This window comes from Podarcis erhardii (genome assembly GCF_964252035.2).
Source record: "Podarcis erhardii genome assembly, chromosome: 15".
Classification (NCBI taxonomy): domain Eukaryota; kingdom Metazoa; phylum Chordata; class Lepidosauria; order Squamata; family Lacertidae; genus Podarcis; species Podarcis erhardii.
The window spans coordinates 22771479-22791198 of record NC_138505.1 but is presented as its reverse complement, the minus strand read 5'-3'; the positions used below and the strand labels follow the sequence as shown (position 1 = coordinate 22791198).

The following is a 19720-nucleotide window of genomic DNA, read 5'->3' as shown; positions in this document are numbered from 1 at the left end:
AGCAATTGAGAATGGTTTGAAGCACTTGAAGCCTGGTGGTTGTTTGCCATTCCAAGCAGGTGCTTTTTGGGAGGAGAGGGCGCTAGTCTTCAAGGAGAAGGAAACAATGAGTAAGCGACCCAAGCTTTTCATGATTGGCAGGGACCAATTTTTAATAGGTGGAGAGAAAATTTAAAAGATGGGGCGTGTCTGTTTTTCAAAGAGGGGAACTAGGCTGCAGTAATCATGTCCATGTCTCTTATTCCCAACCCCAGTTGTTAGTAAAGATAATTGTAAGCTTCCATACAGCTCCAAAGATTTGAGCGTTTGTGTTTTGATTTTATAGGCCAGTTGAAATCCAACAGTTCTCAGCTGATGGACGAGGCTATTGTAGCATTGAAGAACTTGGCTCGGCAGTGCAGCGACCCATCAATAGTGGAGTCACTTGGGAGACACCTGTTTGCCATTTTGGGAGGTGAGTGGCTCTGGTCATTCCCTTTTCTTGTGTCACTTGCTCCTTGCCTGGGAGATAAGCAGTGTTAGTCCTACTCACAGTAGACCCATCAAAACTGATGGGCAGGTAACTTAAGTTCATAGATTTGAACGGAGCTTCTCTGAGTATGAGTTAGGCTAAATTCACATCATACTTTTAAACTGCAGTGGTGTCACTTGAAACAGTCGCAGCTTCTCCCAAAGAATCTTGGTAGCTGTAGGTGCTGAGTGTTTCCAGGGGACCCCTGTTTCACTCCTAGAGCTGCAATTCCCAGAGTGGCTTAGCAACCAGTCCTCCTTTCCCAGGGAACTCTGGGAATTGTGGCTCTGGGAGGAGAACAAACTACAGCTCCCAGAAACGAAGCTATGAATATGGCCTTAGTTGGATATCGCCCTCTGCCCTGTTTCTCAGTGCACCTAACCTCTGCTTGTGGTGTCTCAGTTGTGGGATTTGAGGAATGGCCAAGGTCAGGAGAGCTGGGAACAGACTTAGTTGCATATTCCCATTCTACATCTGGCTTCAGAAACCTTATGCCTCTTCATGGTTCCTGGAAAGCCTTCCAGTGGGGCACTTTTGGTGGATCCCGCCAATCTCCAAGATTTCCTGGTTTAGACATAATAGGACGCTGATTATGCAGCAGGTTTCTTGGCTTGTGCCCTAGTTTGCATGAAGAAGGGAGAGGCAAAGTTTTTTCCTGTTGGTACCCAAAGCTCATTAATATCTTGGCCTATTAAGCTGAGATGTGATTTCCACAGTCAGAGCATTAAAATTTGGGTTTAATGTCTTTTCGAACTTTGAGTCTATGGCTAACCCACAATTCTTGTTGACAGGTGCCGAGGGAAAGCTAACAGTTGTGGCACAGAAAATCAGTGTCCTCTCAGGTAAGGGAAAACTTCTTGGATTGCCTTATAGGTGTAGTGGAATGTTGGAAGATTCAGAACAGATGAAGTACCGTATTTTTTGCTCTATAAGACTCACTTTTTCTCTCCTAAAAAGTAAGGGGAAATGTGTGTGCGTCTTATGGAGTGAATGCAGGCTGCGCAGCTATCCCAGAAGCCAGAACAGCAAGAGGGATTGCTGCTTTCACTGGGCAGCGATCCCTCTTTCTGTTCTGGCTTCTGAAATTCAGAATATTTTTTTTCTTGTTTTCCTCCTCCAAAAACTAGGTGCGTCTTGTGGTCTGGTGCGTCTTATAGAGCGAAAAATACGGTACTTATTCACACAACACATAGTTAAACTGTAGAACTCCTTCCGGTGGGAGGCAGTGATGGCCACCATCTTGGATGGCTTTAAAAGAGGGTTGGACAAATTCATGGAGGAGAATAAGGCTACCAGTTGGGCTGTTAGCCATGATGACTATGCTCTGGCTCTATGGTCAGAGGCAGTAATGCTTCTGAATACCAGTTGCTGGAGGGGAGAGTGTTCCTATGCCCAGGTCCTGCTTGCAGGTTTCTCAAAGGCAGCCAGGTGGCCACTGTGAAAACAGGCTGTTGGACAAGATGGGCCGTGGGTGTGATCCAGCAGACTTTTTTTAAAATTAAATAATCTTTATTAATTTAAATTACACACTTATACAAAGAATTTACAATCTCATACTACAAAAAGAAAATTAAAGAAAAGACTTTTCAATATGTTCCTGCAGATACAGAGTATTTTTCTTTCCTTCTTTCGAAATGCCAAAAGGAAATGTATTTCTAACCTAGGGAGTTTTTCTGCTTTTAGGGATCGGCAGCTGTAGCCACCATGCAGTTTCTGGGCCTTCAAACCAAGTTGTAAGCGGAACTATAACAGAACTTTTCATCCCTTTCCTTCAGCAGGAAGGTAAGGTGTCTTTATTTTGTGGCACACTGTCGACTTCAGTGATTGGAACCTGATTGTGAAAAGCACACTGTTGATTGACAGATTGCTTTCTTTACCCCAGTTTCTTTTCATTTTCTCTCTCCTCAGTCCATGAAGGCACTTTGGTGCACGCCATCTCTGTCCTCGCACTCTGGTGTAATCGGTTCACCACCGAAGTGCCCAAGAAGCTGGTCGAATGGTTCAAGAAAGCCTTCAGCCTTAAAACCTGCACTTCCGCTGTAAGGCATGCGTATCTTCAGTGCATGCTGGCATCCTTCAAAGGCAAGAAAGAGCCTCTTCTAGTTCCATTCCTGTGTCTGTGCAATCCCCTCCAATAGCAGGTTTTTGGGGAAAGGCCTCCCTGACTTCTCTTTCTGCTTCCACAGGCAACGTACTTATGCAGGGAGTAGACTTGCTGCCATTGCTGATGCAGACAGTTGAAAAAGCAGCAGCTCAGAGCACTCAGGTTGCCCTGGTGACGGAAGGCGTGGCAGCAGCCTTGCTGATTTGTAGGCTCTCGGTAGCTGATGCACAAATAGGTAAGGTCCCATGATGTTTAGAAACAAGTTTCCCTTTTTTGATGGGGTGAAGGAACCATAGGTACAGATGAACAATCTTAGTGCAACTGCATAATTCAGGTGTCTCTCTTTTTCCTCTCTCTTCTCCACCCCTGCAGTCTTCACAGTTGTAAGATCTGGTACAGAATTATTACTCAGAGACAATTGTGGTGATTCACTTTCCTGCGTTCTGCACCTGTGGATTTATATATTTAGTTGTTACATTTTTCTCCCATCTTTTTCTCCAAGGAGCTCAAGGTGGCATACACAGTTCTCTCCCCTGCCATCATTTAATCCCTACAACAACCCTGTGAGGTTGGTAGGTTAGGCTGAAAGGCAGTGGCTGTGGCCCAAGGTCACCCGGGGAACTTCATGGCTGAGTGGGGATTCGAACCCTGGTCTCCTAGGTCCTAGTCCAACACTCTAACCACTACACCAACATTGGCTCTCATTGGATTGCAATGGCCTCAGACCATTCTCCCTCCCACCACCCATTTCCCCCCCTGCCTATGGAAGTGTGGCACTGCCGATCAGCCATCTGAGATTCCTGCATCTCAGGAATTGGTCCTCTCCAGTTCTATGATTTCACGTGCCTTGGGTTGTAAGATTCATTGCAGTGTTTCATTCATTTTACTAGTTGTTTTGGGTTGTATCCAGCACAGCGGTTTCATTTGCACAACGGAACTTCCCCCTCCTCTTCCATGGTTGGAGCAGATTTTGGGGCCACGCAGGGGAAGAGGAGAAGGAAAAGAGGAAATCCCATTATGCAAGCAGAACACTGTTTGTGCATGTTGGATACAACCCTTTGTTTTTTATTGATGTGTTTTTATTTTTGCTTATGGTACAGTGTTAATAGGAAAAATAAAGTTTTATTGTAAGTAAGCCACTTAGGATTTGCATGCTAAGTGGTATATAAATATAGTAAATAATAGGGTATAGTTTTCTTTATATAATAGGTGCCTGCAGGGCTGGTTGCCGCATCTTCTTTTTGTTATCTACATGGCCACAATCTCTTTCTTTTCCTCTCCAGAGAACAAGCTGAGCAGCTTCTGGCCCCTTGTTCTGGATGAGAAAAAGCAGATTTTCACTTCTGAGAAGTTCCTGCAGTCTGCATCAGAGGAAGGTGAGCTGGATGCCTTTGCTTTAAGGGGTCATCCTCAGGTTTTGCAAAAGGGCTTCCTAAGATGGACAGGCTTCTGTATTTTGGGGCTTTGGGGCACTGTATGTTCTCCTCTTCTACTGCTTGTAGGCAAAGCTGAGTGAGGCAGGTTAGTCTGCCTTGTGGACAAAGAAGATGGGCTACTAGCTTTTGCACCTCCCCTTAGTACACTTGCGCAATGGATTGTGTTGCCCAGGTCTTTGCTGGTAAAGGCTTAATATGCACAGTTCTGCCTCTCTTGTTTCTTTGTTCTTTGGGATCAGATGTCTTTTTTAGTTAATCTTTAGCAAGAAAAAATCAACTGAAAACATATGGGAATACTGATAACATCATAGTAAATTAAACACAGTGTAAGGTTGTACATTGTCATGAAACATATTATTCTGGAACATCACAAAAAATCCTCAATCTCTACATAAACTTATTGGATCCAAAAGATCCAGCCCTTTATGACGACGATAAAACTAAGCTGCTATAAAAGAATACATGTAAATCAACCAAGTGCCTCTTTTTAAATTTTTTTTGTTTTTAAATTATTTGACTATCATGCTACAATATCTTAGGCAAACCTTTTGTAGCTGTTAAGTTGCTTTTTTTTTAAAGGAAAGCTGTGACTCTCTTGGGGAAATGACTTTACGATTGTTATTTACATGCAAGGAAAGGTATGGTGAATGCAACAAGCCTGGCTTCCATACCTTTTGTGTTTTTCCTCCCCTCCTGCAGCAATGTGCACAGTTCTGCAGCTGACAGAACGCCTCCTCTTGGACCATGAGCATCGACTACCTGGTGCTAAAGTCCAGTACGTACAGCTTGGTCTCCTTCTCTTGCTTATCATCAAACTCTTGAGCCTTCCTCTGAGGGTGAGGGCACCCCCAGAACTTTGCACAAAAGGCTGGTATGCTTTGGGTCATGATCACCCTGTTGTTGACTGCTTGCCTCCTCCCCATACCGAATCAGACCATTGGCCCATCTAGCTCAGTACTGTTTACACTGACTGGCAGCAGCCTCTCCGGGTTTCCTGATGGGACATTCCCAGCCCTAGATTGAACATGTTACCTTCTGCATGCCAATCAGATGCTGTGCCCCTGACGCATGGCTCTCCTCCCTCCTATCTCTCTCTCTCCTTCCCCTCTACCTTTTGTTCTCGCTTTCAGGCAATATCACAAAGCCCTGGCTGCAGTCCTCCTCAGCCGGTCATGGTGTGTCCGAAGGCTCGCCCAGCAGACTGTGAGGAAGCTCCTGTCTTTGCCCAGAGGGTTCAAGTTGGCTTATGGGCTCTTAGAAGAGCTGAAAGTAGTGCTCAGTTCTCACAAGGTAAAGTCCATACAACTTTTGGGACGAGGTCCAGCCTTTAAAAGCCCTCCATCCTGAGGTCCATGGAGGATAAGGCTAATATCCACGATGGCTAGGTTCTGTCTCCGCTGCTGGAGGGAGTGTACTTCATGGGGACGCGGGTGGCGCTGTGGTCTAAACCACTGAGCCTCTTGGGCTTGCCGATCAGAAGGTTTGCGGTTCGAATCCCCGTGACAGAGTGAGCTCCCGTCGCTCTGTCCCAGCTCCTGCTAACCTAGCAGTTCGAAAGCACGCCAGTGCAAGTAGATAAATAGGTACTGCTGCAGCAGGAAGGTAAATGGCGTTTCCTTGCACTCTGGCTTCCGTCATGGTGTTCTGTTACCCCAGAAGTGGTTTAGTCCTGCTGGCCACATGACCCGGAAAGCTGTCTGTGGACAAACGCCAGCTCCCTCTACCTGAAAGCGAGATGAGCGCCGTACCCCATAGATGCCTTTGACTGGGACTTAGCCGTCCTTTACCTTTTTTACCTTTACGGGGGTAAAATTTACATCCATTGCTTTGCTATGCAATATTGTGCAAGAGAGGGGATTGTTTTTGTTGCATTCAGGTCTGGTTTGCAGGCTTCCCATAGACATCGGCTATTTGCATAATTTAGACAACAAGATTGTAAAGGAGAAAAAAAAGAAAAACATCCATAAAACATTGATAATCCAGACATATTAAATACACAAAACATCTAAAAGACCCATTAGCCACCATTAAGTACAATTAAGTAGTTTTAGATTTGACTTTAAAAATCTTGGCTAAATAACCCTGAAACAATCTCAGTAATTTTGGGTAATACCATCAGCAGATAATTGGATTACAAATTCTTTGCAAGTAGATACTTTGAGCTTCAATGGAGTTGCCAGGAGTCAGGTCGGGTCGCGGGCTTCCCACAGACATCCGATCGGCCACTATGAGAACAGGATCCTGGGCTGGATGGGCCTTTTAGCCTGATCCAGAAGTCAGACTCTTGCTGCATTCGGCTGTGCTTTACTCTACAAGACTTGGATCAACATTGCTCTCTCTACACTCCAGCACTTGTCTTACTGTTGCATTTATATTCACGATTCGTCAGGTACTGCCCACCGAGGCCTTGCTCACCGAGACAGGAGAGCTGTCAGAACAAGGAAAGACCTACATCCCTCCTCGTGTCCTCCAGGAGATGCTGTGCATGATCTCTTGCGTGTCGGGGCTGGAGGGCGATCCAGAGGAGAAGGAAAAGTTAGCCTTGGAAATGTTGCTAGTAAGCAATCACCCTTCTCTAGGTGAGTAGGAGAGGGGAAAGCTCCCAGTATGTTATTCTTTGAAGGAGACCTACTTGAAAATGGTACAGATGGTATTTACCTCTGAGTAGGCTTGCTAAGAGGGGACGCGGCTGGTGCTGTGGGTTAAACCACAGAGCCTAAGGCTTCCTGATCAGAAGGTCAGCAGTTCAAATCCCCGCGACGGGGTGAGCTCCCGTTGATCGGTCCCTGCTCCTGCCAACCTAGCAGTTCAAAAGCACGTCAAGTGCAAGTTGATAAATAGGTACCGCTTTGGCGGGAAGGTAAACGGCATTTCCGGGCGCTGCTCTGGTTTGCCAGAAGCGGCTCAGTCATGTACGCCGGCTCCCTCGACCAATAAAGCGAGATGAGCGCCGCAACCCCAGAGTTGGCCACGACTGGACCTAATGGTCAGGGGACCCTTTACCCTTTACCTTTAGGCTTGCTAAGATGTATAATAAGACTGAATCAGGTAAGTGCTGGAGATGCAAAGAGGTGGAGGGAACGTTTTTTTACATGTGGTGGACTTGTAAAAGGGTAAAAGTGTATTGGGAAGTAATCCATAATGAACTGAAAAAACGTTTAAGCGTTCTTTTCCCCAAACCCCCCCCCCCCAGAATCCTTTTCCTTGGGAATAAATCAGACTGAAATTCCCAGGTGTCAAAAAAGGTTATTTATGTATGCTACTACTGTGGTCTGTGTTTGGTTAGCCCCAAAATGGAAAACGAGCAAGGTCCCAACTAAAGAAAAATGGCAACTTAAGCTGACAGAATATACGCAGCTTGCAGACTTAACATATAGAATAAGGGACCAAGAAGAACATACGTTTAGAGAAGATTGGTAAACGTTTGTTGAATATATGGGGGGAAATTGTGTACACATGAAAACGTTGGCAGCATTAAGATAAATTCAACAGTGTAAATAAGTTCTGATAGATGCAATAACGGAATACTGAATGGTTTAGTTTTTGTAAAAATATGCAGGGATATATGATATGAACCATGGAAAGAGAATAAGGGATATATTGAGGATTTTAAAATGAGTATTTTAAAATGTAAAACAGAAAATTTAATTATATATTTTACCAGTTGGGTATGTGACAGAAGTAGGGTCTGTTGTGCCTCTTGTAAGTCTTTCCCTCCTTCCTTCCTTTTTCTCCCTTTCAGTAACAGGGCAGTCTGGCCTTTGGACAGCCCTCCTGATCAAGATGAAACTGGACCCTGTCGATTTCATCGCCAAGTACCTGGAAAAGATCTTTGACCGGATTGTCACCCAGAGCCCCATGAATAAGGTGACTGGGTTTGATTCTTCTGCAGAGGTTTTCAAGGGCATCCTGGGCTGAGAGATGATGAAGCTGCCATAGTCAACACAAACTGTGGTCCACTTAGTTTCAGTACTGCCAGCTTTCCAGAAGTGGGGGAACTTTTTCCAGGCCGGAAGCCTCATTCCCTTCTTGGCATCCTTTCAAGGGCTACATGCTACATGGGGGGCGGGGCTAGAGGCAAAGGTAGGCAGAACAGTAAGCTAGTTTTTCCACCCCACCCCCAGCAGGAGGCATAATCTGAGTTCAAGGGCACATTCCAGACAGGCAAAGCTACTCAAGGTGGGTGCAGAGGGCCAGCCAGAGAGGTTAGAGGGCCCAAGGCTCTCCCCACACCTGGTCCACTCTGAACAGGCTCTCCAGGGGTGCAGGCAAAGGGTCTCTTTTTGAACTGCTGCTTATAAATTTTAATTGGAAATGGCAGGGATTCGACCTGTGGCTTTCCTCCCTGTGCTCCCTTCCTAAAATGCTTCTTAATGGACCTAGTGTGATAAGATCTTATACCTGGGGGTTGCGGGTTGAAAAATTTTGCTGATGCTGCTTCTCTCCTGTCCGCAAAAGGACACAGAGACCACGGATGCATGCAGTGAAGAGTGCTGCAGATTAAGATTATCAGCCCCAAGTGTTGAGAGAATATTATGTTGTTGTTGTTTAGTTGTTTAGTCGTGTCCGACTCTTCGTCACCCCATGGACCAGAGCACACCAGGCACCCCTGTCTTCCACTGCCTCCTGCAGTTTGGTCAAACTCATGCTGGTAGCTTCGAGAACACTGTCCAACCATCTTGTCCTCTGTCGTCCCCTTCTCCTTGTGTCCTCCATCTTTCCCAACATCAGGGCCTTTTCCAGGGAGTCTTCTCTTCTCATGAGGTAGCCAAAGTATTGGAGCCTCAGCTTCACGATCTGTCCTTCCAGTGAGCACTCAGGGCTGATTTCCTTCAGAATGGATCTGTTTGATCTTCTTGCAGTCCATGGGACTCTCAAGAGTCTCCTCCAGCACCATAATTCAAAAGCATCGATTCTTCAGCGATCAGCTTTCTTTAATGTCCAGTTCTCACTTCCATACATCACTACTGGGATAGTGCTGTAATCCTTGACAAGTGGCTGTTTTCCTTCCCCTTCCTTGTTTCACAGTCGTCCCTGAATGCAGTGGGTCTGCTCTCTGCCCTCTCTCCCAGCCAAGTCCTCCCTCAGGTCATCAGCACCATCTCCGCCTTTCTAGAAAACCCAGCGCTGTGTCTTGTGACCCAGGAGGAGTTTGCTATCATGAAGACGCCCGAAGGGGAACTTTATGACAAGTCCATCTTGCACAGGTGAGGATGAGCACTTGGATACAGGAAGCTGCCTTATACTGAGCCAGGCCATTGGTCCATCTAGCTCAGTGTTGTCTACACTGACTGGCAGCAGCTCTCCCATTCCAGACAGGGAACCTTTTTGCCAACCCTACCTGGAGATGCCGGGGTTTGAACCTGGGACCTTCTGCATGCAAAGCAGATGTTTTGCCATTGAGCTACGGCCCTCCTTATTTTTGACAGGCCATGCCTGGTTTCCAAAGCACTTTTAGGAGAAAAAAATCTCTTAATTCAAGACATGTATGCCACTAACCTATGGACCTTGTGTACACAGATCACTAAGCCATGACCTTTCCCTTTGAAATGTGTGTGGTATAACAAACCACCACTAACGAAACCACTTTGATCTGTGGAACTGGCACTGTTACAAGTGAAAAATGATACTTGTTCTGCACTTGTAAGAAATCAATTTTTTAGTGTAGCAATGCTTAAACTTCGGAACTCCCTGCATATTGACATCAGGCATGCACCTTTGCTGTACTTTTTTGGTGCCTTCTAAAAAGGTTTCTGTTTAGGCAAGCCTGTCCAAACTTGTAGAAGTTACATGTGTCTGAATCTTTTCCCCCCTTATTGTTGATTTTCATAAGTTTTTAAAATCTCTTTTTAGCTGTCGTATATATAGAGAGATATAGTTTGTGTAAAATGCTTAGAGTGGTCTTTATCACAATCAAACCGCATATAATTTTTGTTTAAATAAATAACAAATATTAAATGTTTTCTGTTCTTTTGTGGTAGCTGTAATTGAAGCTGATAACCTGAGATGATTTCACTGGATTGTGTTAATCTCTCTCTCTCTCTCTCCTTTGCTGTCTTCAGTGCTCAGCAAGACAGCCTGAAAAAGGCCAACATGAAGAGAGAAAACAAAGCTTATTCTTTCAAGGAGCAGATCATTGAACTGGAGCTGAAGGAGGTGAGGTCTTGCATGGTGGATCATGCCATATTTAGGTCTAATATAAGCCCTGTTTTAAAGCAACTGGACTGGTTGCTTCCCTTAGCATTTAATGTATGTTAATGTTTGATGTTTTATTGTGTTTTTATATATGCTGTAAGCTGCCCAGAGTGCTGCTGCTGCTGCTGCTGCTGTTGCTGCTCCTCCTCTTCCTTCTATATTACAGTCGTACCTTGGTTCTCAAACACCTTGGTACTCATACGTTTTGGCTTCCGAACACCAAAAACCTGGAAGTAAGTGTTCCAGTTTTGGGGCATTTTTGGGAACCCAAACATCCGACACAGCTTTCACTTGAGTGCAGGAAGCTCCTGCAGCCGATCGGAAGCCACGCCTTGGTTTTCGAACATTTTGGACGTCAAATGGACTCCTTGAACAGATTACATTCGAGAACCAAGGTACAACTGTATTATTATTAAAGCCCTAAATGACTCAGGCATGGACTGGAGGAAAGTTGGATTTCAGATCTTCACTCAGTTCTGCAGGTTTTTTTGTGGAACACTCACCTTTTCTCAAGCCTGATGAGCCACCTCTCAGGGGATAGCAGGGAAAACATCCCATGTAAAGCTCCCTGAGTTTCTGGGAGAGAAGGGGAAAGAAAATGAAGATGAAAAGAAGACTGAATAGTTTTAAGTTGCATCAAGACCTTTTTTGGTAGCATTTGGTGAGCAACCTGTGATAAACTAAGTCAGATTGCATAGAGCCAGGTGTCTTTTTTTCTTTCTTGCTGCTGTCATCCTGAGCTTGTCTGTCTCTGGGCACAACTCCCAATTCACTCTCATTTTCTCTCCCATCATGTTGCCCGTTGTCTTTGAACTGCTGAAGCTGCTTCCTTTGGAGGGAATGCTGCTGCCCGCTTCCCCGTTATAACCAAATAGATGGTTTTCTCTCCTGCAGGAGATTAAGAAGAAGAAGGGGATAAAGGAGGAGATCCAGCTAACCAGCAAACAGAAGGAAATGCTGAATGCCCAGCTGGAAAAGGAATCTCAGACCAGGAAGCAGTTGAAAGAGGTAAGCTATAGCTGGGCCTAATGTTAAGAACATAAGAAGAGCCTGCTGGATCAGGCCACGGGCCCATCATGTTCTTGCAGTGACCAGCCAGATACCTGTGGGTGTTATAGGAAAATCCTTGGGCTCACTTCCATTGTCAAACAAAGACACCAGCCAGGAAAATAGTAGTAGTAGTAGTAGTAATAATTTATTATTTATACCCCGCCATCTGGCTGGGTCTCCCCAGCCACCTTGGGTGGCTTCCAACAAAATATTAAAATACCGTAATACATCAAACATTAAAAGCTTCCCTAAACAGGGCTGCCTTCAGATGCCTTCTAAAAGTCTGGTAGTTGTTCTTCTCCTTGACATCTGATGGGAGGGCGTTCTGCAGGGCGGACACCACTACCGAGAAGGCCCTCTGCCTGGTTCCCTGCAACTTGGCTTCTCGCAGTGAGGGAACCACCAGAAGGCCCTCGGTGCTGGACCTCAGTGTATATAGGAGCCACCCACCACATGGAAGAAGCAGGAAGAAGCACCGAACAAAAGGGTCCCCTTCTTTTATAGGCTTTCCCTTTTCCCACAAACCCCTTTGGTGAAGCTTCATGCACGCATCACAGATACATCATATGTATGTCACAAAGGGGGAGGGGATTTCTTGCCTCCAACCCTCCCTTGCCCTCCACTTTACACCCATCAAGTGATAACAATGGAAGTATTTACAAGTTCCTGCTTTTCCCTGCTCAGGTAATCACACTTCTTTGTCCTGACCCAGAACCTAATCCGTTCCTGGGTGGTTTGCTATTGTCCACAGGATGACTACCTGTCTGGCACCTATTTGCCAGGATGCCAGTGATTATCTCTTATGTAAGAGGCTGCTGTGTACGTGATCCCGGGTTTCAGGGATTATGGCTGTCTTTTACCAGTTTCCCAAGCCTTTGGTAGCCATCTTTTCCCTGAGTAAAATGAAGTTGGAATGGTGTTGATTTGGGCGGTTGGTCTGGGGGTGTAGTGTCCCATTTAACTGGAAACACAACTCCACACCACCTTTATAAAAATTCCAGTCACATGGGAAACCCACAAGCAGGATCTGAGCACATGAGATTTCTCCCCTCCAGCATTGAGATGAGAGGGGCTGGGGAGAGACCTTGAAATTACAAGCAAGAATAGGGTCTCTCCTCTGAACTGGCACATTTCCACACTCAAGGGCAATGTTTGCTTCCTGGCCGGTGGTGGTGGTTGTTTTAATAAATTAAGTTAAATTAAATTAAATTTAAAAAATAACGTGGGCTGGATCACACAAAAGAGGGTAGCCTAGCCCGCTGCAGAGCATATGTCAACAAATTGTTACCTGTTGCCTCTGAGGACCCTCTTGACTCTGTCTCTGAAGACCACCCCCTCCATCTCCCATTAGCAGATCAACCGCCCCACCATATCCACTGGTCACCAGCTGCTGCTGCTGCTACTGTGGTCCAATATTGTCATGCCATCTGTTTCTGGGTCAGCAAGTCCCTTTCCCCCTCTTACTGTGCTGAGAATATTGATAAAGGAAGAAAATACAGAGAAAGGATTGAGCTTATGGGTGTGTGGGTGTGTTAGTCCAAAGCTTGGCTGCTTCCTTCAAGATTACCTTTCGCCAGTAACCACCGCAGTGTTCTATTGCAGCTTGACAATGAACTGGAATCAATGCTGGGTCTCCTGGATGCTGTTCTAAAGAGAAACCCCCCTGGTCTCTCCCAGTACATCCCCAGTCTCATAGGCTTCTTCCTGCCTCTGCTGAAGTCCCCTCTGGCGGCTCCAAGGATTAAGACTCCTTTCCTTTCTTTGGCATCCTGTGTGATGCCTGATCGGTTGAAGACTTTTGGTTAGTGTTCCGCTTTGTGTGTGTTTATATCTATCTATCTATTATCTATCTATCTATCTATCTATCATCTATCTATCTATCTATCTATCTATCTATCTATCATCTATCTATCTATCATCTATCTATCTATCTATCATCTATCTATCTATCTATCTATCTATCTATCTATCTATCTATCTATCTATCTATCTACCTATCTATCTTATCTATCTATCTATCTATCTATCTATCTATCTATCTATCTATCTATCTATCTATCTCTGTGATGGGGGAAAACTCAGATAAGATAAGCTTTTGTAGCATAAATCTGCAAGAATACAAAGAAATGTAGATTGGGGTAGCCAGCCAGGGTTCCTTCCCCCCTCCTCAATTTTGGTGCTGGACTTACAACTCCCTTCACCCCTTTCCCCAGGTACTGTAGTGAGTCACGTGACCTTGAGGATGATAAAGCCTGAGTGTGTTTTGGATGAATCCTGGTGCCAAGAGGACCTGCCCACTGCTGTGACCAGAGTGGTGACCTTGTTGCACACGCACACTGTGCCTGTCCGGATGAGCAAGGGAGAGGCAGGTGAGGACCCGCTTCTGATTTTTTCCACCTGATTTGGTTGCTAAGCAGTGCCTCCCCCCTCCTCCCTGAGCAGCTGACTAGAAGAAGAAGAAGAAGAGTTTGGATTTGATATCCCGCTTTATCACTACCCGAAGGAGTCTCAAAGCGGCTAACATTCTCCTTTCCCTTCCTCCCTCACAACAAACACTCCGTGAGGTGAGTGGGGCTGAGAGACTTCAGAGAAGTGTGACTAGCCCAAGGTCACCCAGCAGCTGCATGTGGAGGAGCGGGGAAGTGAACCCAGTTCACCAGATTACGAGTCCACCGCTCTTAACCACTACACCACGCTGGCTCTCTACTGAGAACAGAATTAACTCTTTAAGTTATGAACTGAATAATCACTGCTGTTGCACTCCCAACGTCAGCCATGCCCACTGATTTCTACTCTGTCAGCGGCTGACGTTGCCATGTATGGGCCTGTCCTTCTGCGTCTGTATCTCCCCTCTTCTTTTCTGCCTGTTGCAGGGCCTGTGCCATTAACGGCCCCAGCCTTTTCCTTAGTCTTCCCTCTCCTCAAAATGGTGCTGCTGGAGACTCCCAACGACAGTGAAGAGAAGGAGGAGCTCTTGGTCAAGGCTCTGCAGACGATCACGGTCCATGCTCAGCTGAGATCATCTGCCAGCAGCCAGAGTTTGCTGGTGGACGAGGTCAGTGTTTTCCATGGGGTTGCATCATCTTCAGAAAGCAAGCTGCCATTTTTACTTGGTGGCAGACAGATGTGCCTCCCCCCAGGAGGTTCAAACGAAGCTGAAAATGCACAGCCGAACAAAGCTGATGCAAGTGTTGAGATACTTTCCTTCTCATCACATCCCTCCTCCTCTGACTCTTTGTCTTGAGAGCCGCCTCCCTCGCCTGACCCCAGATGCAACATACAACAGCTTGTAGCCATAGAAGAACAGGAAGTACTTCAACATGAATTTAAAATGTTGTAACATTAATGCAACTGAACAGAGTTACAGTGGTACCTTGGTTCTCGAACTTAATCCGTTCCGGGAGTTGGTTCGACTCCTGAAGCCGTTCGAAAACCAAGGCGCGGCTTCCGATTGGCTGCAGGAGATTCCTGCAGTCGAGCAGAAGCTGTGTCGGATGTTGGGCTTCTGTAAAATGTTCACAAACCAGAACAGTTCTGGGTTTGCAGCGTTTGGGAGCCAAGCCATTCAAGAACCAAGGTACCACTGTATTTCCTGGATATGGGTGTTACATTTTAGTATTCGGCCACTATTTTAACGATGTATCGATTCACATTTTGTTCTGTTGCAAGGCGCTTTGAAAAAAACAACATATACAGTATTTTTCTGTGTGTAAGCCGCGGTCCCCCCCCCCTAAAAATAATGTCAAAGGGGGGCGTCTTACACACAGATACACCTCCCCAATTTTCTTAAATCTGAGTCCCCCAAAATAGGGGGTGTCTTATACATGAGGGTGTCTTATAGACGGAAAATACGGTCAGTGTAAATTATAACAGCAACTTAGTAAGTCGACCAGTATGTAAATTTTGTTAAGTACATAAAATACAGAATGCTCACCTGCTGGGAGCCATTCCAAATCCCCCAGCTTCATTGCATGATGAGGATGATTATTCATTGTTGGTTGGGCAGTTGCCTTTTTTAAAATGACAAGTGTTTGCGTTTCTCTTTTGCTCCTCTTTCCCCCGGTCACCTGTCAGAACGGACCCGAGTTACTGCCTCGCACAGAGATGCTGCGGCTCCTGAGTAAAGTGATTGGGACAGGCTCTCCACGCTTACAGGTGAGCTGGCCACCCATTCTAGTACAGCAATAGCTCGCAGACCAGATGCAGAGCCCCCGTAGCTCTTTTTATCTGGTCTTTGTTGGCCCTGTTAAACCTGTATTCAGCTCTCACACTTCTAATGTTAGCTGTCTTCCGGGTTTTCTGTACAGTGCCCATATTAATATGTTATGCAGTGCCTGAGTACATGTGAGCCAGTGTTTCACAGTGGTTAGAGTGCTGGATGGGGATTCGGGAGACGGGTTCAAATCCTCACTTGGCCATGAGGCTCACTGTCTCTGAGCCCTAACCTATCTCACAGGGTTATTGTGGGGATAAAATTGAGAAGGGAAGAACTATGGATGCCACCTTGAACTCCTTGGAGGAAAGATGGTTTATAAATGCAATTGATTGATTCACTCATGGATTTTCCAGTTTGGTGCCATTAATGAGATTATATTTAGGTGTCTGCTGAAAACATTTGTGCTTTCCCTTGAGGGTGCAACCCGGCCATTCATGGAATATCAATTTTATATCTGATGAAATTGCTTTGTTGTTGTTTTGGTTTGTATGGATGGTTCCATGGTTTTTAGTTGGTTGAATCAGTTTTTATTTCTTTCAAAGTGTGTTTTAATGTTCTTTTTGTACCCCTTTGGTGGCTTTGTGCCTATGAATTTGTAAGGCAACAATTATATTCCTTCGCTGTCTGATTTTAAGCTCTCTTGCCTCTTGTCAGGTCTTGGCGTCCAACGCCCTGACCGCCCTGTGTGCCAGCAGCAGTGGAGAGGATGGCTGTGCCTATGCAGAACAGGAAGAAGTGGATGTGTTACTCCAAGCCCTTCAGTCCCCGTGCATCAATGTCCGAGATGCAGCCCTCCGGGTCAGTTGGGATCTCTTTCCAGCCAGCACAGGGGAAGAGATGGGTGGGACGGTTGGCTTCCCATCCACCACTGGAGGAAGATAAGTTTGTAGAGCTGTGTTAGGGAATCCCAGGCCTGGGGGTCTAATGTGGCCCTCTGGGCCTTCATGCCTGGCCCTCAGAATGCAGCACGCCCTCCCAATCTTGCTGCAAGCGTGTACCTGCAAAGTAATACCTGAACAGCCTTAATGCATGCTGGAAAGGGGACGTCACTTCTCATTGCAGTTTTGGAATACAGGGAGGTTGGGCAGGAAGGCTTTATACTTCTCCTGTTCTGATCTTCAGGGCTTGATGGAGCTGCAGTTGGTGCTGCCAACACCAGACAGCGATGAGAAGAATGGGATGAACCTTCTACGCCGTCTCTGGGTGGTGAATTTTGACAAGGAAGAAGCAATCAGGACGCTGGCCCAGAGGTGAGAATTTGCTGTTCCACCAAAGAGATGCCTTTTTTTTTGCACCAGATGCACATTGCAGATGATGCTTCTCCGCCAGGACCTGAGGAAGTGCTTTGACCAATGGACATAGGAAACTGCCTCTGCAGAGCATTGCCTAACAAGTGGAATCCTCCTAAGTCTTGCCAGGGCCTAACAATTATTGGCCCACCTTGACGCAGAGGCAGGCTTTTTCAGTGGTCGCAGCTTGGTTGTGGAATGTGCTACCTGCTGAAAACTCCCCTCGTCACTGCCTGATATGAGACCGGGGTGGATCTTTGATACCCGGAGGATGACCTTTGGCTTTCGTCTCTTATAGGCTTTGGGAGTCGATGGGTCTGGAGTTGCAGCCTGACATCTGTTCGGTCCTCATTAAAGATGTCATACACTACGAGGAAGCCGTGCGCCAGGCTGGGGCCGAGGCGCTTTCCAAGAGCGTTGAGCAGTATCGAAGCCAGACGAGGGACGTCATGACCAAACTGATGGAGATCTATCAGGAGAAACTCTATGTAAGCCATTCGTGAGGAGGGACTGGGGGGAGGTCTAGAGCAAGAGTGGCACTGAGACCTCTAGGTGTCTGTGTGTCCAGTCCTCAGGACCCTCCCTAAGCCATACCTCTCCTCTTCCCAAACTACATTCCTGTGTACTATCCTTGCATTCTTTCACCTGGCAGCAATGTAGTAGTGGTGGTGGTGGTGGTATTTATTTTTTCATTCATTCATTCATTCACTCATTCCCTGCCCATCTGGCTGGGTTTCCCTAGCCACTCTGGGCAGCTCTCAACAGAATATTAAAAACACGATAAAACATCAGACCTTAAAAACTTCCCTAAACAGGACTGCCTTCAGATGTCTTCTAAAAGTCAGATAGTTGTTTATTTCCTTGACATCTGGTGGGAGGGCGTTCCACAGGGCGGGCACCACCACCGAGAAGGCCCTCCGTCTGGTTCCCTGTAAGCTCACTTCTGGAACCACCAGAAGGCCCTCGGAGCTGGACCTCCATGTCCAGGCTAAACGATGGGGGTGGAGACGCTCCTTCAGGTATACTGGGCTGAGGCTGTTTAGGGCTTTAAAGATCAGCACCAATGCTTTGAATTGTGCTCGGAAACATACTGGGAGCCAATGTAGGTCTTATAGGCCCTTCAGTGTCCTCGTTCTGTGATAATCAGCATAAGAAGAGCCTGCTGGGTCAGGCCAAAGGTCCACCTAGTCAAGCATCCACTGGCCAATCAGATTCCCCAATGGGACAACTCTCCTGACACGGTTACCTGACAAATGATGACCATAAAGCAATATAGTAGTTCAAGCACCAGGTGTGGGTTGAGCAATATTGTTTAAAGCATTGTGGAATAAAGCACAACAGAACACAGCAAGAGCCTGGCTGCTGGATCAAATGCCCATCCAGTCTAGCATCCTGTTCTCCCAGTGGCCAACCAGATGCCCCAATGGGAAGCCTGCAAGCAGGATCCAATCACAACAGCGCTCTCCCCACTTGTGATTCCCATCACCCAGTACTCAAGAGGTGTGCTGCCCTTGACACCATGGCTGGTAGCTCTTGAGTCAGAGTCCAGCCACATCTACAGGGCCACAGGTTCCCCACGCCCTGGTCTTACAGAGAAACTTATGTCTAGCACGGTGTGCTTCTGTCCCTGCCCCCTCCCTCCCCCTTATTTATTTTGCACCTGGATTTTGACCGTTGTCAGGGGCTCAGGAGCAGAGACACAGGGGAGAGAGGAAACGGAGAGCGAAGGGGAGGAATCTGAGGGCGGCTTAGGGGAGTATGACAGTGGCCCGAGAGATTCCATGAGCTTCTCCAGCGATTCAGAAGATTCCCAGAGGGGGGCGCCGGTGGCCAGGGCAAGGGGGGTCCCAGGGGGGACACACCAGAAACAAGGGGCCAGTGGGGACTCCCAAAGCGGCAGCGGGAGATCAGGACCAGTTTCCTCACCAGAGCGGAGTGGGGGGGAGGAGTCCCATGAATCAGGACCAGCGTCTTCTCCAGTAGGGAGAGAAAATGAGTCAGAGCTGGCCACGCCCCCATCGGAGAGTGGGGGAACGGAGGGGAAGTCAGGTCCAGCTACCCCCCCCCCCCCGAGGGGGGAAGCAGTGACAGGAGCAGTGAAACGATCAGAAGGAAGGTTGCCGGCTGGGCGCGCGCGCCAAGTTCAAATGTACAGGCGCGTGGGACAGCTGGGAGCCCGGATTGGGAGCCAGGTCCTAAAGCACGCCGGAGGCAGGGGGAAGAATCCGGGGACTCAGCATCAGAAGAGTCCAGAAAGGGCAACACCCCAGCGGGCAGACGGACCCAGAGGAGGAAAGAGCAGAGGAAGAGGTGGAGCAAGGCTAGAGTCTTAAACTGGTGTCTGGGGGGAGGAGATTCAGACGGAGCTTCAGCGGTCTAGCGTTGAGACGTAGAGCTGCGCGCCGCGACTGTGAAATCGAAACTGAACCTTAATAAAGACTTTTGTATATAATAAGAACTGGCGTTGGTCCTTTGTGAGCTGGGACCTTGGGCAGCCCTGACAACCGTGTTCAGTTTTTATAAGCTCCTTTGCTGGGTTTTCTGACGGAATGCCTGTTTCTCTTGAACAGAGGCCTCCACCGGTTTTGGATGCTCTGGGACGTGTGATATCGGAATCTCCACCCGACCAGTGGGAAGCCAGGTAATCCTTACTTAAATTAAAATTCTGACTCTATCCAGCTGAGGTGCTTCAGCCCTCTGACGTTATAAGGCGAGATGTAAATGTAATAGTTTAAATCAGGGTTTCTCAAACTTGCGTCTCTGGCTGTTTTTTTGACTACCACTCCCAGCATCCCTGACCTGGTAGCTAGTAGGGCTGGGCAATATCTGGTTTTCAACATCGCGATATATCACCAGCTAAACATCACGATATACTGATACAGCACGGTGTCTGAAATAAAGATGAGGCTATGTAGAAGT

General features: G+C 46.9%; 1 protein-coding gene across 1 annotated transcript in view; it reads left to right on the top strand.

The window, feature by feature from the left end:
* The window catches only part of GCN1 (GCN1 activator of EIF2AK4), a 66055-nt gene that overhangs the window by 10457 nt on the left and 35878 nt on the right, over nucleotides 1–19720 (top strand). Inside the window, exons 11-31 of the mRNA XM_081842189.1 lie at nucleotides 326–454; nucleotides 1303–1353; nucleotides 2195–2293; nucleotides 2420–2593; nucleotides 2698–2850; nucleotides 3899–3991; nucleotides 4751–4826; nucleotides 5182–5341; nucleotides 6441–6630; nucleotides 7794–7918; nucleotides 9080–9258; nucleotides 10114–10207; nucleotides 11141–11254; nucleotides 12899–13097; nucleotides 13510–13665; nucleotides 14170–14351; nucleotides 15371–15451; nucleotides 16167–16310; nucleotides 16635–16762; nucleotides 17100–17289; nucleotides 19372–19442. Coding sequence (XP_081698315.1) covers nucleotides 326–454; nucleotides 1303–1353; nucleotides 2195–2293; nucleotides 2420–2593; nucleotides 2698–2850; nucleotides 3899–3991; nucleotides 4751–4826; nucleotides 5182–5341; nucleotides 6441–6630; nucleotides 7794–7918; nucleotides 9080–9258; nucleotides 10114–10207; nucleotides 11141–11254; nucleotides 12899–13097; nucleotides 13510–13665; nucleotides 14170–14351; nucleotides 15371–15451; nucleotides 16167–16310; nucleotides 16635–16762; nucleotides 17100–17289; nucleotides 19372–19442 — 2788 coding nt within the window. The remainder of the gene's footprint in view (nucleotides 1–325; nucleotides 455–1302; nucleotides 1354–2194; nucleotides 2294–2419; nucleotides 2594–2697; nucleotides 2851–3898; nucleotides 3992–4750; nucleotides 4827–5181; nucleotides 5342–6440; nucleotides 6631–7793; nucleotides 7919–9079; nucleotides 9259–10113; nucleotides 10208–11140; nucleotides 11255–12898; nucleotides 13098–13509; nucleotides 13666–14169; nucleotides 14352–15370; nucleotides 15452–16166; nucleotides 16311–16634; nucleotides 16763–17099; nucleotides 17290–19371; nucleotides 19443–19720) is intronic.